The sequence below is a fragment of the Notolepis coatsorum genome (assembly GCF_963971535.1).
Source record: "Notolepis coatsorum genome assembly, chromosome: 12".
Lineage (NCBI taxonomy): Eukaryota > Metazoa > Chordata > Actinopteri > Aulopiformes > Paralepididae > Notolepis > Notolepis coatsorum.
In genome coordinates, this window is record NC_140176.1 from 34,819,206 (window position 1) to 34,845,140 (window position 25,935).

General features: G+C 42.8%; 1 protein-coding gene across 1 annotated transcript in view; it reads left to right on the plus strand.

Annotated features, from left to right (window-relative positions):
• sema5a (sema domain, seven thrombospondin repeats (type 1 and type 1-like), transmembrane domain (TM) and short cytoplasmic domain, (semaphorin) 5A) overlaps positions 1–25,935 on the plus strand; it is a 378,077-nt gene that overhangs the window by 217,771 nt on the left and 134,371 nt on the right. Inside the window, 1 exon segment of the mRNA XM_084325800.1 lies at positions 4,594–4,711. Coding sequence (XP_084181926.1) covers positions 4,594–4,711 — 118 coding nt within the window.

The following is a 25,935-nucleotide window of genomic DNA, read 5'->3' on the forward strand; positions in this document are numbered from 1 at the left end:
TTCTAGGCCACTAGGCTTTGTGCGTGTGAACCCAAGTGCAGAGACACAGAGACAGGCAGGCAGGCGAAAGGTAAACCAACGATGGGTGTTTTATTGGAAGTCCGGGGTGGGGGATTTTGGGGCGATGTGGGCCAGCTAAAGACCAGGCTCGAGGGAGCTGTAGATAGCCTACTATATCTATATCTGTACATAGCTGTAGATACTATATATATCTTTACATAACTGTAGATACTATATCTAAATCTGTACATAGCTGTAGATACTATATCTATATCTGTACATAACTGTAGATACTATATATATATCTGTACATAACTGTAGATAATATATCTATATCTACATAACTGTAGGTACTATATATATATATGTACATAGCTGTAGATACTATATATATCTTTACATAACTGTAGATACTATATCTAAATATGTACATAGCTGTAGATACTATATCTATATCTGTACATAGCTGTAGATACTATATATATCTGTACATAACTGTAGATACTATATCTATATCTGTACATAGCTGTAGATACTATATCTATATCTGTACATAACTGTAGATACTATATCTATATCTACATAACTGTAGGTACTATATATATATATATATATATATATATATATATATATGTACATAACTGTAGATGCTATATCTATATCTACATATCTGTAGATACTATATCTACATATCTGTAGATACTATATCTATATCTGTACATACCTGTAGATACTATATACAGTATATATCTGTACATAACTAAATGCTATATATGTGTACATATCTGTAGATACTAATATATATATATATATATATATATATATATATATATATATATATGTACATAACTGTAGATGCTATATCTATATCTGTACATGACTGTAGATGCTATATATTTGTACATATCTGTAGATAGTACTATATCTATATCTGTACATATCCCGTACATATCCCATAATCCCACTCTTACTAGTTACACTGCTATCATAGTGTCTTTATACTTGTATCACTGTACATATTAATACTACAACTCTGTACATACATCTGATTAGCACTACACTCAGTAGTACTAATTTATATATCTTATACCCAGTTTAATCACCTCTACATTGTATATTACTATCACACTACTGTTACATTTGCACTCTGGTTGGATGCCAAGCATCTTTTTGTTGTACTGTACTTGAGCTGTATAATGACAATACATTTGAATTTGAATCTAAATCAAATCAAATCAAATGTATTTATAGAGCCTTAGATCACAAGGCATTGCCCCATGGGCTACACAGTCAAGAAGAATCATCAACAAAAACTAAAACTAAAACAAAATCACCATAAAATCCAGATATGCAACACTCCAGACTTTCCCCCAATGAAGATATGGAACAACTCACTAAAACCTAGCATATAATTAGCATAATTAAACACATATACATACAGTACATACATGGTAGCAAAAATGTTAATAAATAGAGCTAAAAACAACAACAAGAAAAGCATAGGAAAACGAGCGCTGGTATGAAAATAAGATAAAGGCTAAAAGAGACAGGGGTTAGATAAAATAAAATAAAATAAACAGACATCAATAAAATAAACAGACATCCTAACTGAACTAACCAGATTAAACTAAGGGTATAGAGCGGTGCAAGCCCATTTAGAATTTTGTAAGTGAGGAGCAGCACTTTAAAGTCAGATCTGGGCCCCGTTCCTCGTACCTGGATAACTGAGTTAGCCGGATAACTTTAACTGGATAACTGAGTTAGCCGGACTTTCCGGTTCCCCGTACCTGGATTTTCCAAATCACCATGACAACAGATCCAAAAGGTTGAGCCTGGTCGAAAGCAGAGTTTAAGTTCAAGTTAGCCTGAACCATCGCCACGCCCCCGCAAAGAAGTGACAGCCCGTTTCCTGAAATTATTCCCACAGTCTACGATCTGCATTATACCATTCTGAATTACGTTTTTGTGCTCCATTCTTCCAGAGGGGGCTTTTGAAATGTAAAATAGACCCAAAATGCTGATACTAAATTCACTTTGTCCTAAATAATGCACGTTATATATACCGTGGCGCTCGCTCGTGCGATGTACACATTATGTGGTTATTTTAATTGTAACTGGGATTAAGATGTCTGATGAGATGCGCTGTTTGACGGATTTGAGAAATTGAATGAGCCGTTGACGTCACATTAATGAATGAGGATAAAGAGATAAAACTTCATTCAAAACAAAGAATATTCTAAACACGGGTCTCTCGTTCATTAATGTATAAACAATGAATTTATCCCATCTGGCACAGTGGCTCAGCGGTAGTGCTCAATCCTGGCAACCCGGCGACCGGGGTTCGAAACCCCGTCTTTCCAATATAAATTTTTGGAATATAATATTAATGATTATACGCAAAGGTAGCATAGTTTTAAGTTAAAATATTATAAATCTACATGCATTGAGGATGTCATTCTTTATATAGCTCTCAACGTGCACCAAATTGAATTATTCCTATATTGCAAAAAGAAGGAGACGACTGGGTCTCGAACCCCGGTCGTCTGCGTGAAAGTCAAAAGAGCAACCCGTTAGACCACAGAGAAGATAAGTAAAAGATTGACCATACATCAATCAATGGGTAAGGGAGCCGTATCGTTATTCTGTATAACAGTTTTACTAATTATTTTCGCTAGCAAGATCTCATTTGATTATTCAATCCAGCAGGCAAGTTTAAAGAAATATAATCTGATTGATTGAGGTAATGAGGGACTTGAAATTAGCCTATAGATAACGCATTTAACTTGTCGGCGAGGCGATTGAGCCATACTGCAATATGTTAATAAAGTTCTAAATCAATTAATCAATCAATGCCGCTAGAGAATCAGATTCTCTGCTATCGATACGTGCTGGCTTTTCAACTGAAGCGTCCGCGCGCATTTAGCCTGGGTCGCAAGTCTGGCTTGAGTTAACGAGACTGAATCCACCTTCGAGGAACAGGAAAATCCCGGCTTCAAACATCGGGTTAACTGAAGCTGGATAATGACATCTTGATCGACTTAGTTGAACCAGGTACAAGAAACAGGGCCCTGGCCTGGATGGGAAGCCAGTGTATGGAGGACAGAATGGGTGTGATATGATAACATTTTCTAGTTTTAGTTATTATCCGTGCATCCGCATTTCGCATGAGATGAAGATTTTTGACGCTTGAGTTAGGTAGGCCTGAAAAAAGCACATTACAGTAATCTGTAGATGTGATGAGACAAATGCATGAATTAGGGTTTCAGTGTTGGCCAAAGTTAAAATAGGGCGATTTTTTATATATATTTCGGAGATGGAAGATGGCAATTTTGGTGAAATGTTTTATATGCACATTAATTAAAAGAGAGGGAGGAATAGAAAATGACTCCAAGGTGTTTTATGGTGGAGCTCTGAGAGACATGGCAAGTATCAAGTTTGAGGGAGATGTCCACAAAAAGGGCTCTCTGATTTGGGGGCCAACAACTAGCATTTCAGTTGTTTCTCTGTGCTAAGGAGCAGAACATTCATCATTTGCTTAGGTAGGAATAATTGTGTGTCACTGCCAACATGATTCTCGAGCCGACTCCGAAGAATGGAGTGATCAACAGTGTCAAAGGCTGCACTGAGGTCAAGTAATAAGAGCACAGAGGTTAGGTTAGAATCAAGAGAAAGCAGTAAGTCGTTTGTGACTTTGGTAAGCGCCTTTTCGGTGGAGTGGAAGGTTCTAAAGCCAGATTGAAAAGATTTGTGAATGTTGTTACTTGATAGATGGTCAGTAAGTTGCGTTGCGACAATCCGTTCTAATATTTTAGATAAGAAGGAAAGATTGGAGATAGGTCTGTAGTTTTCCAAAATTGGGGGGTCGAGGTTAGTTTTTTTTAAGTAGTGGTTTAATAATGGCTGATTTAAAGGCCAAGGGCACCACGCCAGGAGACAGTGAAGTGTTATAGATGTTAACCAAAAGGGCCATGGAATCACGCAATAGGTTGAGTGTGGTGACGATCGAAAGGCGGCAAATTCAGAGCAACCTCATCTCCATTTTTGAACCTCATCTCCATTTTTGGAGGTGCGTGCGATATGAGAGCTACTGAAATTAGGGGAGCAAGCCTCATTTAAAGGCAATGAGTCATTGGGTTTAAGCCATGTCTCGGAGAGGCCCAGTAAATAGAAATTATGGTCTGTTATCAGCTAATTTACCAAAAGAGCTTTGGTTGGCAGAGAACGAATGTTAATAAGACCAACCTTCAGACACTCTGTGTATTTAACAGAGCAATTTTCAGCCACGTACAGAAGGTAGGCTTAATCACAATCAAGTTGGCACGATTTATCGCACACAGAGCTGCGGAGCATAACGAGATATTCCAGTGTCTATCGGATACACCGGGTTAAGGATAGAGATCTATTTTATAATCTAATCTATGACATTATATTCCATATGCTTCCCAATACACAACCCATTTAATGTATGCTTCTGACACACATAATGTATATCTTATAAAAAAATAAGAACCACCATTTAATCCCAGACTTATGATGCATGACCTACGCTGTAATTACCATGAAATACATCAGAATCCCTCCTGTCTCTCCCAGGGCCTGTGTCGGAGCCAGGGACCCGTACTGCGGCTGGGACCTGGTGTTGAAGAAGTGCACCACCCTGGAGGAGAGCGTCAGGATGAGCCAGTGGGAGCAGAGCATCACCAAGTGCCCCGTGAGTACCTGCCTCAGCCACCCATCCACCGGGGAGCTGATGCCAGATCTGTATATTGACCTGCCTCAGCCACCCATCCACCGGGGAGCTGATGCCAGATCTGTATATTGACCTGCCTCAGCCACCCATCCACCGGGGAGCTGATGCCAGATCTGTATATTGACCTGCCTCAGCCACCCATCCACCGGGGAGCTGATGCCAGATCTGTATATTGACCTGCCTCAGCCACCCAACCACCGGGGAGCTGATGCCAGATCTGTATATTGACCTCACTCTCTCTCTCTCTCTCTCTCTCTCTCTCGCTCTCTCTATTTATCTCGCTCTCTCTTTCTCTCTGTCTAAATATATATATATATATATATATATATATCTTTCTCTCTCTCGCTCTCTCTATTTCTCTCTCTCTTTCTCTCTCTCCTATATATATATATATTTCTCTCTCTCTCTCTCTCTCTCTCTCTCTAAATATATATATATATTAGAGGTGGGCATAGATTAATTTTTTTAATCTAGATTAATCTATCTGCAATCCTGGATTTAATCTCGATTAATCTAGATTAAAATGGCTAAAAAAAAAAAAAAAAAAACTGCCGAAGGCATTCAAAATATGTGTGTTCTACCCAAATAATGACCAGAAGTAAGTCCTTACTTTTTCTTTCCTCCTTATGTTTCTCAGGCCAGGTGGCCCATTACACCATGAGCCCATCTCCCGTCTCCAAAATGCATTACAGACTGTTTGAAAAAGCTGTTTTGCTATGATAATTGGTAATGAAATATCAAAATAATGTTCAATAAGATGTACTTGTGTTTAATAAGTTGTTTTATTCAGAAGTTAACACAAATAAATAATATTACCAGTACAGTACAGTATCTAGCACACTCTCAGGAGCAAAACAGAAAGAATCATTTCAAACTTGAACTATGTGACATGGCTTGAATCAACTGCTCCAGTGGAGTTGCTCAGTGGCCAATGGTGTCAACTGTGGTTGTACTGGGCAGCTCCCAGGTGTGAATGGAACTGTGTGAATGTGAAGCAGGGCGTTCCTGAAAAAGAGCATCTGTGCTCAGCGAACCTACCCTGGGTAAATAAAGGTAAAAAAAAAAAAAGAAAAATTGTTGATTAATGTGTTAATTATATTATCGCGCGATACTAGTATAGCGTTAACGCAGCATGTTAACGCCGTTAACGGCCCAGCTCTAATATATATATATATCTTTCTATCTCTCTCTCTTTCTCTCTATCCTATATATATATATATTTCTCTTTCTGTCTCTTTCTCTCTCTGTCTCTCTCTATCTCCCTCTCTTTCCCTCTGAACTGAACTGAACTGAACTTTCCCTCTATTTCCCTCTTCCTCCCCTCCCTCTCTCTGTGTATTTACTCTCTTTATTTTCTCTCAGCCCCTTTTTTCTGTCCATTCATATTTTTGGGAATTGGAGAGAACACAATTATCTCTGACCATGCGCCCCCACACACACACACATAACTCTCTATTCCTCCACTTCACTGCCTATTCTGGATTCTCCCCTTATTCTCTCTCTCTATCTCTTCCCTCACACACACAGACACACACACATACTCACACATACACACACACACACACACACACACACACACACACACACACACACACACACACACACACACACACACGCACACACACACACCAGACACACACACACACACACACACACACACAAACACACACACGCGCGCGATCGGTGAAGAATGGGGCAGTTCGACTTCTCTTCAGGCACTTTATTGACCGCCTGGACAATTGTTCTTAACACTTTAACTGCCGAGGTTAAATTCATGATATACCATCCCTTGCCAGCTCTATTTGTCTATGGAGAAGTTCCCCTTCTTTGCAGGGCTATAATTTTTTTAATTCTATTGCTAGATTGCCATTATTAGGGCCCATTCAATGTCCTATATGTATTGTTCAGGGTGTATGAACGTTAAACTTTTTCATTCACATATTCATACTAAAATATGGTCTAAAGTATAAGTATGTTTTCATCTCTTTCTGCAGCTTTCTCCAGAACGTGATTTATAGCCCCAAATGCATTATATCGATGATGAAATACAGTTTGATAGCGATCTGTGCCAGATAATACATTTCAACTGGATGTGGTTCTGGAAGTTACTACACGTCATCTGATGTTGACCGGATGGGCGAGGGGGCGTTTATAATTCCGTGGGCAACGTTATACCATTCATCTAATGTGGGTCATATGTTCATCATAGCAGTTTATATCGAACACGGTAATACTACACGCTAAAACTCACCCAGTCTCCTCGGGCCGTTGGGCGATCAGCGTGGAGTAGACAGTCTTCCATTATGGGATGTAGAAATACCCGATCTATTTCCAGGTTGTATAATAGTATATACGTCCAAATCATGTTGTTTTTTCGAGTTATTTCCACCGATCGATGTTCACTGTGTGAAGACTGAGTCTCTCTAACATTAGCGAGTGCCCGCCCGGACCACATATGGAGTGAGTCCTGCCGGGTTAAAGGTTGACATCCGGTTTCGATCTGCCGATCGGCCACCAGATGGCGCTCTTGAACCGCTAGAGGATTGAGAGGAGATCAGAACTGTGTGTCAAGGCTGCAGAGGGGAAATATGATTCCGATCACAGATTTTTGAAATATTGATATCAAAGACGAGTTACGGCGTCCGCGGCAACTTGAGCATGGCGGGGAATGACGAGTTCCGGCGTTTTCGGCAGTTAAAGTGTTAACAGAAAGTTACCACTGGGTTATAATATAAACAACAACAAACCGCTGGCTAACACTAACACTCACTTTGTATGGCAAGTTAACTACTACTGAATTCACACACTAGCTCCCCTAAGTAACTAGCTAGTTCTCTTTCATTAACATAGTATAGTCCCCAGGTCCTAAAGCTGCGCTGAACTAAACACACCGGCTTAAACCAATATGTGCCTTTAAAACCCTCTGGAGTCTGGGCTGTTGGGCCCCTCCTCCCTGGGAATTTTCACATTTTTCTTTTTTTACATAATATGAAACTACAGGTTCATACCTTCAAAATAAGCCATCAATTATTAAATTCTAGCAGATAGTCTAAATGAAACATTCTGGTAACATTATAACCTAAACTCAGTTCAGGGCTTTGAAAAGAAGAAAGTCAATTCAGCTATTTGATGAAAGGACTACACTCCCAGAATTCAATGTAATCAATGTCACTCCAGACCAATTCACACCTGAAAAAAGGCCCAGCTTCCAGTCTGTCGTTCCTTTGTTATTCCAATGACTGGACCCAAGAGGCCCAGAGAGAGTTTTGTGTGACACACACACAGCCAGCATGTTTATATCTCGTTTATATCACTATATTTATATATATTAGGGCTGTCCCCGACTAAGGATTTGGATAGTCGACTATGATTGGCCGAAATTAGCTGATAGTCGACTATTAGTCGACTATAAAAAAAAAGAAATGTGAAAAAAAAAAGTATAATTATTTAATTTTTTTTATCATTCCATTTGGGCTGTGGGGGGTGCTTAATGTCTGAAGGAGTCAACGGAATGCTTCTTGTCCTCTGCAAAAGCATGCAATTGGTCCACTGATGGATACATCTTGATATTTGTCTAGTCTAGTGTGTTCATTAGATGGGTGAAATCTCTGTGCCTGTTTTCTTAGGCAGTTAGCCTCTGGTATGCGTGCCATAAGCGTTAGCCACGCTTCTAGGCCTCTTTTCTTTTTGGAAATAATGATAAATAAAAGCAAATATATATATATTTTTTATACATTTTATTTTTTTTGTATTCGACTAAGATGTTGACAGTCGACTGCGGCTCCTTTCGATCGATTAGTCGACTATTCTACTAATAGGGGTCAGCCCTAATATATATATAAAAAAACACACAACTGGAATAGAATATCACCCAATTTTATTAAAAAAACATAGAGAATGATAATTAACAAGAAACATCAACCCTGTATTGTACAATGAACAACCCTATATATCACTGGGGTGCAGAGTCATTAGAAATATATTTTGAAAGGGCGGCCGGGTAGCGCAGTGGACTAAGCATCTGTCTACCACCACAGAGACAGTGGGATCAAAGAAAAGGAACGGTGGGCTGGGTACACATGTGTCGGAGGAAGGGGATTGGGAATTGGCATACCGACTAACATTGGGATGAGAGAAAAACGAAAAAAAGAAGGTGGAAAAAGATAATAATAAAAAAAATAATCTATTTTGAAATATATTGTGAATTACAATAATAATACATAGGTGCCTCATATGATATATAGGGAAAGCTATAGTTTAGATTGTTGTTGGCTAACTAACTCGTTTTTAGATGGTTGTTAGCCTTGATACTAGCAAGACATTCCAGTTGGGGTTGGAGATCACTGTAAAACTACAATTGAAATAAATAAATTATATATCACATGTGCAGTGTTGGGAAAGTTCACTTTCTACATGAACTAGTTCAGTTCTCAGTTCAGAAATATGTGCGTCCAAACGATACCACTGAAAATGCGAGCACAGAAAGACTGAAAATGATGTAACGCTGCCACAAATGTACAAAATAAATGTTCTTCCTGTTTTAGACTTCGCTCTTTTATTTTGAAAGCCCCCCGACCGGAAGTGTTATTGTTGTTATCGCTAGCTTCTAAAAGACAGGAGGGAAAAACCGCGGCTCACATGAGCTGCTCGTACACACACGCACTCTGCCATTCAGCATGCATCTGAACCAATCACGTTGTCAGAAATCTGCACCAGCCAATGGGAGGTGGCAAACCATGTTGCCTCATATTATGATATTGGGCAGAGAGCGACAATGTGAGAAAAACGGAGCTCTTAATGAAACGGAATGCATTGGTATCACTCCGGAATGCCTGTAACTGTTCCGCAACTGTAAGTTACTTCCGGGGTAGGCCTGATTGGCCCCGACAGGCACGTGACGCGCAACTTTCTCTGCCGCGCGGCACGCTCCGCGGAGCGGAGCGGCAGAGCTTGCGGAATTATGTTACCGCCCTAATCCGCCATGATTTTCATTCGGCGCTTCAGCTCACCTGGCAGAGCAGCGGTCCTGCGGTCCTGCGGTCCGTTGTTGACGAGTTCGAATCCCATCAAAAAAAAAAACTTTAACGTGATTTTTTTTTTAACATGGATTCTTTCGCCGGTTAAGGTTAGGCATGGTTAAGGTTAAGGTTAGGCATTGTTTCGGAGTTGGTTAAGGTTAGAACGGTTAAGTTTAGGCGCTGTTAAGGAGCTGTTAAGGAGCTGGTTAAGGTTAGAGTTTGTGTTAGAGAATGGCAATATTCTTTCTATGGTTAAGGTTAGGCATGGTTAAGGTTAAGGTTAGGCATTGTTTCGGAGTTGGTTAAGGTTAGAACGGTTAAGTTTAGGCGCTGTTAAGGAGCTGGTTAAGGTTAGAGTTTGTGTTAGAGAATGGCAATAGACAGCCTATTTCCGCGCGACAGCTCTCAGCAGCCTCGTTGCGCGTCCTGAGTTTGCCGCGTCACGTGCCTGTCGGGGCCAATCAGGCCTACCCCGGAAGTAACTTACAGTTGCGGAACGGGTACAGGCCTCCGGAATCACGGTTCACAATCACAGTGATCAAGTAAATAAAACGTCCAACTCGGGCAACGACTCTGCAAAAAGTCGAGTCCCGTGGATATTATTGCGAGAGATAATTCCTACATATTATGAAAAGCCAATGTGTTGTTTAGAATTTGGAGGGGGGTAGCGGCACCTATTCAAAGCGCATACACCGCTCTGTCTCACTGTGTGTGTGCGCGTGCGTGTATGTGCGTTTCGTGACGCAATGTAGTTCTCTGGAAAACCGGGATAATTACAACCATAGCAATAATAGCAATAGCAACCATAGCAATAATTAAACATATTTATTTAAAAGTCGTATTAGGTTTTGCAAATAAGGAGACATATATATAACATCTCAAAGCACTCAAAAATGCCATTTCTCTATTTTGACCGATTTCTGATATTTGCGACACTGGCCATTTCTGAGACATTCTCTCTGCCTTTGTTTACCTGCGTGCCGGTGCAAACAGCGTGGGCCGACTCCAGAGTGTTTTAATGGACATGCAGAGTTATTTTCAAATGAGAACACTTTTCTCTAATCTAATGTTGGGTCTTAAAATCATAAATTTTCATAAAATTTTCTTGAATCAAGTGTATTTTATAGCTTAACATAAATTATAGCATGAAAATAACCAACACATTTTCTTTTGAGGTGTTTGTGAAATAAACATAAACAAAATGTGTATTGTCCCCTGTGTGTTTTTATCATATAGGTGTGGTTATACTTTTAATCTGGATTGCCTAGAGGCCCTAGACTACATGTTAATCTAATGTTAATCTTAATAAAGGATGAGGACTATTTCACCATATGACACAGCATAGTTTTGTGCTCGCTGGTGGGGTCCCATGTTGTGCAGTAGGTGCCCTTTTTTTCTTTTCGCCCCTTCAAACAGCCTGAGTCCGCCACTGCACTGACATACATGCTATCTCTCCCTCCCTCCCTCTCTATCTCCCTCCCTCTCTCGCTCGCTCTCTCTCTCTCTCTCTCTCCTCTCTCTCTCTCTCTCTCTCTCTCTCTCTCTCTCTCTCTCTCTCTCTCTCTCTCTCTCTCTCTCTCTCTCTCTCTCTCTCTTTCTATCTATCTCTCTCTCTCTCCCTCCCTCTCTCCATCTCTCTCTCTTCCTCTATCTCTCCCTCCCTATCTATCTCCCTATCTCTCTCTCTCTATCTCTCTCTCTCTCTCTCTCTCTCTCTATCTCTCTCTCTCTCTCTCTCTCTCTCTCTCTCTCTCTCTCTCTCTCTCTCTCTCTCTCTCTCTCTCTCTCTCTCTCTCTCTCTCTCTCTCTCACACACACACATAAGGTATGACTCATGGCTGCTCCCAGACCTCCCAGTCAGTCAGTCAGTCTCAGTGTAGCTTCCACCGATCAGAATCAGTGACCATGACATTGCTCTCACCCTGCTGTCGTTTTAAATGAACACTTATTACTGGTCCTCCCACTGTCCATGACTTCCCTGTGCTACACTCACTGAAATATGGTTATCCTCTGCGTCTTTCGACTATAATCAGGAGAATGTTTTTGGTCCTATGTGGAACCCCGCATCACCTACAAAACCCTCCTGCTCACCTACAAATCCCTTCACGCCCTGGCACCTCAGTACCTCACTGACCTCCTCCACCCCTACACTCAGTCACGGTCCCTGCGATCCACGGACACTGGTCAGCTCTCCATCCCCCGAACCAGACTACGGACGTTCGGGGACAGAGCTTTCAGTGTGGCAGCTCCCACCCTCTGGAACTCCCTCCCCGCAGAACTCCGCACCGCCCCAACTCTGGACTCATTTAAAAAACTGCTCAAAACCCACCTCTTCAACCTGGCCTTCAACCACTAACTTTCTCACTTTATATGTATATGTTGTGTCTGTCCACTATGTTTGTTAATTTGTTACCTCCCCCCCCCCCCCCTTATGTAAAGCGACCTTGGGTCCTCTGAAAGGCGCTATATAAAACGAAGTATTATTATTATTATTATTATTATTATTATTATTATTATTATTATTATTATTATTATTATTATTATTATTATTATTATTATTATTATTATTAACCTTTTTCTTTTTATTATTTATTATTTATTATTTTCATCTCATGTTTCATTTAATTTCAAACCTTTATTTAAACTCAAAAGGCAACTGAGGTTTCCCCCATTTACACTCACGTTGTGTGTGCATACAGAAATTAGCACACACAAAAAATCACACAGCATATGAAATCACAACAACAAGATCAGGCAAAGTAACAAATCTATTCAAACTTGACTGACAGGTTGGAGATCAAGGTTTTAAACTCTGCAACCAAGAAGAGAATCTCAAGCGTTAAGGACTGTTGGAGTTCATTCCATGAGCTAGAGGGGCATCATAGCACAATGCAGATTCACCCTGTTCTGAGCAAACTCAGGGGACCTTAACCTCTTATGCATCGGGCAAAATGGGGCTAGTTTTGCATAACACGCCTGACGATTGCATACCCAAAGTAATTTGCGATTTATTATACTTTATACTTATAGCACATACATGAGTCTGGTCTTTTTTGAAATGAAACATTCTGAACTTTCTTCCACAAAAAGAGTCACTCTGAGTGCTAATGAAATAGAGTTACAGAGGTTTGAACACACTGAAGTAAAAGTTTAGTTTACTCACATTTCTGTTTACTGGTTGCCAGATGCCTGTTTTTCAGTTCCAGCTGAGAGGTAGGAGCTGGAAAAGATAACGGTTCCATAGCCTGAAGTCTTATCTACAGTACAGGTCCAAAGTTGATGTTTGTGTTTTACAAATGTTTTTATAATGTGTGTACCGGCGTTAATTCGGCATGATTATCCAAAATGGCCGTCCACTTCAGAGGCGCTAGTCACTTCTAGAACTTCACCGGCGTCTTCAAGATTCAAGATTTAAGAGGTTTATTTATCACATACATACCAGGGCATACAGTGAAATGCGGTTGGCCATGCCTGCTACGATTGTGCAAGAATACAATAGTAAATAATAGTAAATAGTAAATTAAATAAGTAGAATAGACATGATAAAATAGACATGTTAATAAATCCTGAGATTTCTTAGATCAGCTTCTGCCCTTGTGTATTCGCAAATGAATAAAGGGCAGATGATTTACAGGGGTTTTTGTAGATGCAATTTGAAATATGAATATAGAATATCAGGCCTATAAATGACCTTATTATGGCCAAGTCTATCTATGGATCGGGCCAAATCTCATTTTTACCACTGGCAGAGTTCAATCTGGATTTAGTACCACGAGGCGCCCCTGACTTTTATATCTACTTTTTCTCCCCCTTTTTTCTGTATTTTTCTCCCATCCCAATGTAGTTGTTATGCCAATTCCCTTCCTGGTCGTTGCGCGCATTTTACCCCCACTTGCCGGTCTAGGGAGGGCTGATAGATACTATCACATGTCTCCTCCTCCGTCAGCCAGCCGCTTCTTTTCACCTGACAGCGAGGATTCTCACTGGGGGAGCGTAACACGTGGGAGGATCACACTACTTCCCCCAGTTCCCTTCCTTTTAACGATCAGGATACATGCCCCACCGGTTTCCCACCCGCTAACACTGCCAATTGTGTTAGTATGGACGACCGACCAAGCCGGACGTACCGCTGACAGCTGGATTCGATACCAGTGTCTCTGCGGTGGTAGGCAGGCACTTAGTCCGCTGCACTACCCAGCCGCCAGTACAGTAACTTTTTTATAATGCAAAATGCTCCGCCATTTTTCATCCAATTGAGACACGTTTTTTTCCTAGATGTTCATAGAAAGGTAAAGAAACAAACTACGTTCTATTTTATGGCAATAATGTTCAGGTTTGTTCGACCCGTGAGACATAATCATGAAAAATAATGGCTCCAAGTTTGACAGGGGCTGGCGTGAGCTGGGGAGTGTCGTTTTATGAAATTTTAAAGGCCATTGAAAGCCCTGGGTCTCTTCTTTCAAAAGACTACACTCACTTTTGGCTGAGCCATTTCCTCGCATCAATATCCGCTGGTTTCTGACTCAATGCGCAACATTTTCTATAAACTCATGTATTCATATAACATTTAAAATCATTGGTAAACAAACGTAGTGCTGAAAATATACACTTTGCCTGCTGTTTTGATAGGGCTACACTCTTGGCTACATTTGAAAAAAAAAATTAACTACATTAATTAATACGGCCTGTATTGATCCAATTCCAATAATGATGTAGTATAAGGAGGTAGCTTACCAATAATGATGTAGTATAAGGAGGTAGCTTACAAATAATGATGTAGTATAAGGAGGTAGCTTACCAATAATGATGTAGTATAAGGAGGTAGCTTACCAATAATGATGTAGTATAAGGAGGTAGCTTACCAATAATGGTGTAGTATAAGGAGGTAGCTTACCAATAATGATGTAGTATAAGGAGGTAGCTTACCAATAATGATGTGGTATAAGGAGGTCTGGGTTTAACATGATTTGTGGAGCTCCCTCTGGTGTTGTGATCGTGGTATTCACTGACCTTTGGGAAGTATTTTGACATGTACATGGGTACCTTGGTCGTGTAGTGTATCTTGTAGACCAGGCCCATTGCAAGTTGCTGTACTCTGTCGTCTACTCTAAGCCATCCTAGGTTGGCAAAGTGGGCAGGGGTGAGGTGGGTTCTAGGAGTCAGGTCAAGCAGTAGTCTGACTAGTTTGTTTTGAGATGTTTGTAATTTGGTTTTTAGTGCCTTTGATGTGCTTTGGTACCATGAGGTGCAAGCATAGTCGTAGTACCCTTGAATGAGTGCTCCTGCCAGAGTCTTCAGGGTATTCTTGTTTACCAGAGAGGAGATAATTTGCATAAATTAGGAACAGTAGCGGTCCTAGTATGCTTCCTTGTGGAACACCACAGTTCACTGTGAGGGGGGGGGGATAGGGTACCGTTTACCTCCACCATCTGTTCTCTCCCCCCTGATGTAGTATACGGAGGTAGCTTACCAATAATGATGTAGTATAAGGAGGTAGCTTACCAATAATGATGTAGTATAAGGAGGTAGTTTACCAATAATGATGTAGTATAAGGAGGTAGCTTACCAATAAGGACTTTAAAAATGAACAAATACCAGTATTTGTTGCGCCTCTCCGTCCGTTCCCAGCTTCCGACTTGTCTCTGTCCTATTTCTCCATCCCATGTGTCCCCGACACGGCAGCTAGGAATGGATGCGTTAGCCACCGAGGTGCATCAATGTTGGATGACGAGAGCCAGGCCCCTTGTTGTTGTTGCTGTTGTTGCTGTTGGTGTTGTTGTTGTTGTTGTTGTTGTTGTTGTTGTTGTTGGTGTTGTTGTTGTTGTTGTTGTTGTTGTTGTTATTGTTCCTTTATAGATACCATTGTGCTAGCCAGAGCAGCTCTGTGCATCAACAAGCATTATTTATTAGGTTTGGGAATATCCACATGAACAGACTCTCTAGTCTCCAGTGTCTTCATGACAATGTTCAGAAACCAGAAAAAAGTATGAAATAATAATAATAATAAATACATGAATAAATAAATAAATTCATAAATAAATAAATACAAATTAAATCAATGGCAGGGAACTTTTGTGGTACCAAAAAGCATGAAACAGTAATTTTTTTTGGAAAAGGTTATATATAGTACCAAAAAGGTTCCCAATGCTGGCAGCTAAAGAACCACCTGTTGGTGTTGCGTAGAACCTTTTGTTTTCCGAGTGTAACTCTTTATTGGCGATGTGTTTTTTCTGTAGATTGCCAGGTACCACTGAGGGAACATGCTTTTACTTACTTAACCCCATATAACCAGGTCAAAGCCACTTAGAGGGAACATAAATTACCTTTCGCAAATAACATGTACTCTCGACAGAGAGTCTACTGTACACCACACAATAGACGGGGTATTGGATTGTTGTTGTGATTTCCTTCTTCTTCTTCTTCTTCTTCTTCTTCTTCTTCTTCTTCTTCTTCTTCTTCTTCTTCTTCTTCTTCTTCTTCTTCTTCTTCTTCTTCTTCTTCTTCACCTTCTTCACCTTCTTCACCTTCTTCTTCCCTTCTTCTTCTTCTTCTTCTTCTTCTTCTTCTTCTTCTTCTTCTTCTTCACCTTCTTCTTCGTCCCTTCTTCTTCTTCTTCTTCTTCTTCTTCTTCTTCTTCTTCTTCTTCTTCTTCTTCTTCTCCTTCTTCTTCTTCTTCTTCTCCTTCTCCTTCTTTCAGATGATTCAAGTTCAAGTTCAAGTTCTTTAATAGTTGTCATACAGAAGTACAGAATACTTTCATACAAAATGCTTCTTACTGTTACGCTCCAGAGACTGTGCTAGACAAGATAGTATCAAATAACATAATAACATAATATAGCATGAATTTAGAAGAAGAATGAGGTCACAGTTGTTCGGTATAGACATATGTACAATGTTCTGAGTTACCATATAATATACAATACACAATACTATGCAGTGTACTAATGTACAGTACTATCTAGTGCAAAGCAGAAATGGGATGAGGTACAATTTTAGGTACAATTTACAGTAAGGTGTACGAGTTGTAGTGCAATCCTTCATCCATAAATATAAAGTGTGGGGAGTGGGTGCTACAGTGTGTTTGTTTAAAGTGGGTGTGTGCTATAAAGTGTGTGTAGTGGGTGCTACAGTGTGTTTGTTTAAAGTGAGTGTGTGCGTGTGGATGTGTGTGCTATGTGTGTTTGGTGGTTGTTGTTGTGTAGTGTTCATTCATTGTTCGTTTAGCAGCCTGATGGCCTGGGGATAGAAGCTACTTCTGAGTCTTTCTGTGCTCGCCTTGAGACTCCTGTGTCGCTTGCCTGACGGCAGCAGTTCAAAGAGGCAGTTGTTCGGGTGGCTCGAGTCCTTAATAATTCTCTTAGCCTTCCCCTTGCAACGCTTGTTGTAAATGTTCTGGAGGGTGGGGAGCCCCCCTCCAATTGTGCGTTCGGCTGAACGTGTCACTCTTTGTAGTCTGCTTTGGTCTTTTGCAGTGCTATTCCCAAACCAGGAGGTGATGTTGCCGGTCAAGATGCTCTCTATTGTACATGAGTAGAAGTTCTTAAGGATCTTCTGGCTGACTTGGAACTTCCTTAGGCGCCTGAGGAAGTAGAGGCGTTGTCGTGCCTTCTTCACCACACTGTTAATGTGTATGGTCCATTTCAAGTCCTCGGATATGTGGGCTCCGAGGTACTTGAAGCTGTTGACTCTCTCAACCGGTGCCCCGTCGATGCTGAGGGGGCTGTAGTCCTTGACCCCCGACCTCCTGAAGTCCACAATCATCTCCTTTGTTTTGCTGACGTTCAGGGAGAGGCTGTTTTCCTGGCACCATCCCGCCAGGACCTTGACCTCTTCCAGGTAGGCCCTCTCGTCGTTGGCAGAGATCAGGCCCACCACCACTGTGTCGTCAGCAAATTTGACGATTGTATTGCTACTCCGCTGAGCCACACAGTCGTGTGTGTACAGGGAGTAGAGGAGGGGACTCAGAACACAGCCCTGGGGGGCCCCTATGTTGAGGGTGATGGATGAGGAGGTGCAGTTGCCTGCTCTCACCACCTGGGGTCTGCCAGTCAGGAAGTCCAAGACCCACTGGCAGAGGTCATAGCCCAAGCCCAGGTCCCTGAGCTTGGCTATGAGTATGGAGGGGACTATGGTATTGAATGCCGAGCTGTAGTCGATGAATAGCATTCTCACATAGTTCCCCTGCCTCTTGTCCAGGTGTGATGCTGCTGTGTGCAGCACATGGGATATGGCGTCCTCCGTGGACCTGTTGGGGCGGTATGCAAATTGCAGGGGGTCCATGTTGATGGGGAGGGAGGAGCAGATGTAGCCCTTTACTAGCTTCTCAAAGCACTTCATGGCTATGGAGGTGAGAGCTACAGGGCGGTAGTCGTTGAGGCAAGCAGGCTTGGATTTTTTGGGTACAGGGATAATAGTGGACTTCTTCAGGCAGGTGGGGATGACAGCCTGTTCTAAGGACAGGTTAAATATGTCAGTGAATACTGGGGCCAGTTGGTCGGCACAGACTTTTAGGACGCGGCCGGGGATGCCGTCCGGACCTGCTGCCTTCCTGATATTCACTTTTTTAAAGGTCCGCCTCACCTCATGCTCTGTTACCCTGAACACTGCGCCTCCATCAGCAGCCGACCCCCCCCCCCCCATTGCCGAGGCTTGTGAGCTGGTGTTGTTATTACCAGCATCAAACCTCGCATAGAAGGTATTGAGGTCGTTTGCTAAGGAGATGTCATTGTTCAGTTTGAGGGAGGCGCCTTTGTAGTCTGTCATCGTTTTGAGCCCCTGCCACATAGCTCTAGAGTCAGCTTGTTCAAACTGGAGTTCAATTTTATCCCTGTAGCGCCGTTTGGCCTCTGACACTGTCCTCCTTACGTTGTGTTGCGCCACCTTGTGGTCATTCATGTTGCCTGCCACTAGGCCGTCATTGTATGCTTTGGTGCGCTCTCTCAGAGCTTCACGGACGGATTTGTCTACCCAGGGTTTTTGATTTGGGTAAACTTTCATTTTGGTAGTGGGGATTGTTTCTTTCACCCTAGTACAGACATAGTCCAGCACTGTCTCCGTGTAGGCATTAATGTTATCTGTGTCGCGGAATACAATCCAGTCTGTGTTGTGGAACACTGACCGGATCGTGTCCTCTGACGTCACATCCCATTTCTGCACCTCTCGCGAGACTACGGGAGTACTTTTAATTCTTTGTCTGTACTTTGGTGTAAGGAAAATGGATGCGTGATCTGACTTGCCAAAGCCACTATCAGAATGAGCCTTGTAGCCACCTTTAAATTGCGTGTAACAGTGATCTAGGATGTTACCGCCTCTGGTGTTGCAAGTCACATGCTGGTAGAAATCAGGCAATACCTTTCTCAGATTGGCGCTATTGAAATCTCCCAGTACTAAAATGGCGGCGTTAACGTTCGTCGCTTGTATATTATTTACCTCGTCGTGTAGTCTGGAGAGCGCGGCGTTGTTGTTGGCTTGCGGTGGAATATACACTCCGACCAGGACGATCGCCGTTAACTCCCTCGGGAGGAAGAAAGGACGACACTTGATGGTTATATATTCCAGTTCTGGGGAGCAGTGGTTGGATAATACCTTCACATTCGTTGGATCACTCCAATTTTTGTTAAACATGAAGGCAATACCTCCACCACGTTGTTTACCGGACTCTGATTGTGTCCGATCCTTCCTATGGATAAAGAAGTGATCCGCTGGTTGAATCGCGTGATCTGGAACCTCCGGTGTTAGCCATGTTTCGGTGAAGCAAAGGACATTGCAGTCCCTAACGTCTCTTTGATATTGAATCCTTGCTCGGATGTCATCCAGTTTATTGTCTATTGATTGTACATTGGCTAGCAATATACTGGGAAGTGGTGTACGGTGTCGTCTGGATCTCAGCCTGTTTCGGATCCCAGCCCTTTTTCCTCGACGTCTTTTCCTGGGGTCTAGGAACAAAGGATCTGGTCCTAGTCTCCGGAGGATTTCTTCCGGCCATTGATGTGGTTCGGAAAGTTGATCCAGCGAGTAATCCAGTTGGTAAGTTTCCCTTAATCCAATGTCTATGAGTGACTGACGGTCATATACATTAAATGCACCAACAGTTGGTACGCACAAAACTCTAAAAACTATAAATATTAACAAAAGTAAACACAGTCTCGACGGAGCTAACAGAGAGGCAGCCGAACGGGGCGGCGCCATCATCAGATTCAGATTCAGATTATTTTATTGTCACAGCGTTTTTTTAATGTACACACATTCAGAAGAACGTGAGATGGTCCTCAACCGTACTAGATTTGTAGACAACAATATACAACGATCTATACAAACAATACAATGTGAACAACAGTGGATAATTATTAATTATTTCATAGTGTACATAGCAGCAGTGTGTGTGTGTGTAATAAGTGTGTCATGTGATCATTCAGAGTGTCCACCAGTGGTCTGTTTGTGGTGGAAGTAGCTGTTCAGTGTTCTCTTGGATGTGGACCTTCTCCTGCCGCATGCCACTTAATGTTTGGCTCTAATCTAAATAGTTTACACTTAACTGTTCAAAGTGAAGGTAGAAAAGAGGGGAAAACAGAGCCTGCTTTCCAGGAACATCTGCAACAAAACAACAACACCACCACTGAGCACTGGGCCCTGTTTCTCGTACCTGGTTCAACTAAGTCGATCAAGATGTCATTATCCAGATTCAGTTAACCCGATGTTTGAAGCCGGGATTTTCCTGTTCCTCGAAGGTGGATTCAGTCTCGTTAACTCGATTCAGACTTGAGACCCAGGCTAAGTGCGCGCGGCCGCTTCAGGTGAAAAGCCAGCACGTATCGATGGCAGAGATCCTGATTCTCTAACGGCATTGATTGATTAATTGATTTAAAACTTTATTGACAGATTGCAATACGGCTCAATCGCCTCGCCGACAAGTTAAATGCGTTATCTATAGGCTAATTTTAAGTCCCTCATTACCTCAATCAATCAGATTATATTTCTTTAAACTTGCCTGCTGGATTGAATAATCAAATGAGATCTTGCTAGCGAAAATAATTAGTTAAACTTATACAGAATTACGATACGGCTCTCTTACCCATTGATTGATGTATAGTCGATCTTTAACTTATCTCCACTGTGGTCTAACGGGTTGTTCTTTTGACTTTCACGCAGACGACCGGGGTTCGAAACCCTAGTCTTTTCCTTCTTTTTGCAATATAGGAATAATTCAATTTGGTGCACGTTGAGAGCTATATAAAGAATGACATCCTCAATGCATGTAGATTTATAATATTTTAACTTAAAACCAGGCTACTTTGGCGTATAATCATTAATATTATATTCAAAAAAATTATATTGGAAACACGGGGTTTCGAACACCGGTCGCTGGGTTGGCAGGCTTGAGCACTACCGCTGCGCCACTGTGCCAGATGGGATAAATTCATTGTTTATACATTAATGAACGAGAGACCCGTGTTTAGAATATTCTTTATTTTGAATGAAGTTTTATTTCTTTATCCTCATTCATTAATGTGACGTCAACGGCTCATTCAATTTCTCAAATCCGTCAAACAGCGCATCTCATCAGACATCTTAATCCCAGTTACAATTAAAATAACCACGTCATAATGTGTACATCGCACCGAGCGAGCGCCACGGTATATATAACGTGCATTATTTAGGACAAAGTGAATTTAGTATCAGCATTTTGGGTCTATTTTACATTTCAAAAGCCCCCTCTGGAAGAATGGAGCACAAAAACGTAATTCAGAATGGTATAATGCAGATCGTAGACTGTGGGAATAATTTCAGGAAACGGGCTGTCACTTTTTTGCGGGGGCGTGGCGATGGTTCAGGCTAACTTGAACTTAAACTCTGCTTTCGACCAGGCTCAAACTTTTGGATCTGTTGTCATGGTGATTTGGAAAATACAGGTACAGGGAATCGGAAAGTCCGGCTTAAGTCAGACTTATCCGAAAGTTATCCGGCTAACTCAGTTATCCAGGTACGGGGAACGGGGCCCTGGTGGATGAACAGACATAATGTGTGACTCCCTATAGATGGTTTCAACTTGACAACATGAAACTTTTATTTGCTGTTGCAATATTTGCCAATACACTAACTGACAGGAAATACACTCGGGTCCAAACTGTTCCCTAGCAAAACAAAATAGAAAATCTAAGCAGAAGTTCAGCTCCAAGTTAGCAAACCTACAGAACAGTGGAAAAACAGTGCCGTTTGGGCGGCTGGGTGGCGCACCGGTCTAAGCGCTCGTCACCAACGCAAGAGACACCGGTATCGAATTCGGCTCTCCGCGTTGCCTCCGGCTTGGCCGACCGTCATACTGGCTCAATTGGCAGAGTCAGCGGGAGGGAAGCCGATGGGGTGGTATTCTGGTCGTTGTAAACAGTGACTCCTACAGGTCGGTCAGGGCGCCTGCACAGCAAAGAAGGGATATGATGAAGGTAGTGTGACCTCCCACGCGTTACACTTCACCAATGTGAGTCCGCGCTGGCAGGTGAAAAGAGGTTGCTGGCTGTCTCCTACAGTATGTGACGGAGGAAGCATCTGATAAACTTCAGGACTCCCTAGACCGACCAGTGGGGGGCACATGCGAGCAACGGCCAGGAAGGGGAGGGGGGAATTGGCATAACGACTAAAATTGGGATGGGAGAAAATCTGAGAAAAACAGGAGGAGAAAAAGTGGATAAAAAAAAGATAAAAACAGTGCCGTTTGAGGTTGCAACACCTGCAAACATTAAAGTGTAACACTCGTACCATGCCAGTAAGGTTAAATGACTTTCAAGCTCTCATTCCAGCAACACAATGGCTCCAGGCTCTCTGCTCCGGAATGATCTGTCCAGGAGGATGTTTGTTATTGTTAGATAGATGTCAAGCGGAGAGTCGTCCTGCGGGGCACATTATTCACACCCTATTTAACCGCACACGGTCTGAAGGAGGCTAACTTCACCTGAATTCAGTATATAGAAGAACTTTGGATCAAATGGACAGCTTGTCCGTTGTTTAAAAGACCGGAGCTGGAAGCCCGTCAAGGCTATAGCGCTGTGACACGTCGTCTGGGTGTGTAGGCAGAGGCAGGAGATACGCTTTAGCAACGTATTCACAAGTCCCATCTGGCACAGCGGGGCTCGGCTCTGGATGGAAATAAGCAAAAGAGAGGCAGTTTGTTTTCTGTGGGTTTTGGGTGGAAGGCACAGAGGAACTGAACTCACGGTGTGTTTTTCGCCTCGGGTCTGATCTCGGCTCAGCGTGGAACCTCCTACTCTTCCTGTGTTTTTTTTTGTCGGGGGGCGACATAACGAAAGAAGGGATCCTGGTGTAGTCGTCCCTGGTGACCCTCTGCGTGCCTAAAAATAAATGTCCTTTGGAACGCGTATAATCATTTCAACAGCATCCGTGAAATGAGAAATTATTTCCCCTATGATGCACATGAAACCAGGTTGCTTTTCATCCACCTTCAAATTCGATCCATCTTGCCCCCCCCACCGACGCAATATCACACGTTTCCTGTGTCCCTCCGTCCTGTTCTATCATTTCATTAGCTGAAATGATGCTGTTCTTCATCTCCTTCCAGGTGAGAGAGAAGGACGTTAAATAGCGTCGGCGGGACGTCGTCCGCCTGTTTCTGGCTCTCCAGGCGTTCCGCTGTTGCCACGCGGCCTTGTTCAGATAAAGACGGGGTACAATTACCAATAAGAGAGCCGGGGCGGACATGATGATTCATTCACTCTCTCTCTCTCTCTCTCTCTCTCTCTCTCTACTCTCTCTCTCTCTCTCTCCTCTCTCTCTCTCTCTCTCTCTCTCTCTCATCTCTCTCTCTCTCTCTCTCTCTCATCTCTCTCTCTCTCTCTCTCTCTCTCTCTCTCTCTCTCTCTCTCTCTCTCCTCTCTCTCTCTCTCTCTCTATCTGCCTCTCTCTCTCTCGCTTGCTCCTCTTGTTGTGAACAAATTCTTTGCATTTTGCAATTATCCCGAAATGTAGCTGCCCCCGTGCCTCGTCACACCTGCGGTTTAGGATCTTGCGCGTCCAATTCTCATATTTTTTTTCAATTGAGGTCATATGCCGATTCGATTGCAATTCACTCACTCGAAGTAATATCGAAGCGTCTCTCTGTTTTATTCTCCTCGGATACTGATTAAATACGTCTCTCCGTCTGCCGGGGCTTTTATTCCTCTCATCCATTCCCCACGCCTTCATTCGCAGCGTTCGTTCTCGTCCTATGTGTGAAGTATTCTGTTTTTTAATATCCCCTCGTACATCACGTCAATTTCGATATGTCCCCCTCTTGTGTTTTACGACGTGTGCCATGTCTCCTGCACTACCTCAATTTGGATGCGTTGTGTGTGATGTGATCCTTTCCCTTTCCGATCCATTCAGGTATTGAGATTTTAACTCCCAAAGCCGGGAAGCCGCGCTATTCTCGGTCCTCGTTCCATAATGGTGGAACAAACTTCCCACCAGTCAGGACAGCTGAAACCACCACAGTCAGGACAGCCGAAATCACTACAGTCAGGACAGCTGAAACCACCACAGTCAGGACAGCTGAAACCATAACAGTCAGGACAGCCGAAATCACCACAGTCAGGACAGCCGAAATCACCACAGTCAGGACAGCCGAAACCATCACAGTCAGGAAAGCCAAAACCACCACAGTCAGGACAGTAAACCACCACAATCAGGACAGCCGAAACCACCACAGTTAGGGACAGCAGAAACCACCACCGTCAGGACAGCCGAAACCATCACAGTCAGGACAGCTGATACCATCACAGTCAGGACAGCTGAAACCATCACAGTCAGGACAGCTGAAACCATCACAGTCAGGACAGCTGAAACCACCACAGTCAGGACAGCAGAAACCACCCCACAGTCAGGACAGCTGAAACCACCACAGTCAGGACAGTAAAACCACCACAGTCAGGACAGCAGAAACCACCACAGTCAGGACAGCTGATACCATCACAGTCAGGACAGCTGAAACCATCACAGTCAGGACAGCTTGAAACCATCACAGTCAGGACAGCTGAAACCACCACAGTCAGGACAGCTGAAACCACCACAGTCAGGACAACTGAAACCATCACAGTCAGGACAGCTGAAACCATCACAGTCAGGACAGCTGAAACCATCACAGTCAGGACAGCTGAAACCACCACAGTCAGGACAGCTGAAACCACCACAGTCAGGACAGCTGAAACCATCACAGTCAGGACAGCTGAAACCACCACAGTCAGGACAGTAAAACCACCACAGTCAGGACAGCTGAAACCACCACAGTCAGGACAGTAAAACCACCACAAGTCAGGACAGCAGAAACCACCACAGTCAGGACAGCTGAAACCACCACAGTTACAGTAGGACAGCAGAAACCACCACAGTTAGGACAGCTGAAAACCACCACAGTTACAGTAGGACAGCAGAAACCACCACAGTCAGGACAGCTGAAACCACCACAGTCAGGACAGTAAAACCACCACAGTCAGGACAGCTTAAACCACCACAGTTAGGACAGCCGAAACACAACCAATCTTTCACCGTAGACTAAAAACACACTTCTTCAATCAATATAAAAATACCTTCTTACTGTCTTCTACTATCATGCACTCTTCCTACTATACTAATATGTCTCTACTACTATGCACTCTACTCTACTATGTTTGATGAACATTGTTACTCCTGAAAGAGTTGTAGGCCTACCCTTTCTGCTAACTTGACGTACAGAACTTGTAAGTCGCTTTGGATAAAAGCGTTCAGCTAAATAATAAAAAAAGTACAAAAAACATTTTAAGTAAAGCATCAAGGCGCATCTTTGTTGAAGGCTGATTGTTCCAAGAATTGGTTCTGCAGAGATTTTGGAAAACCAGTCACTGAATGTTTCTGTGTCGTCCGACAGGTCCGTAACGTCACGGTGGACGGGGGTTTCGGAGCCTGGTCGGGCTGGGGGGGCTGTACCCATAACGACGGAGGCAGTGCGGGGACCTGCTTGTGTCGGACGAGAGCCTGCGATCACCCCGCCCCCCGCTGTGGGGGGACAGCAGTGCTACGGGGTCAGCGTGGAGGTCGCCAACTGCTCCAGGTGTTTATAATATTTACTGTCTTTACTTTTATCTATTCATGTCTTCATCCATCCTGCATGTTATTATTAATCTGTCTGTCTGCCATCAACAATCA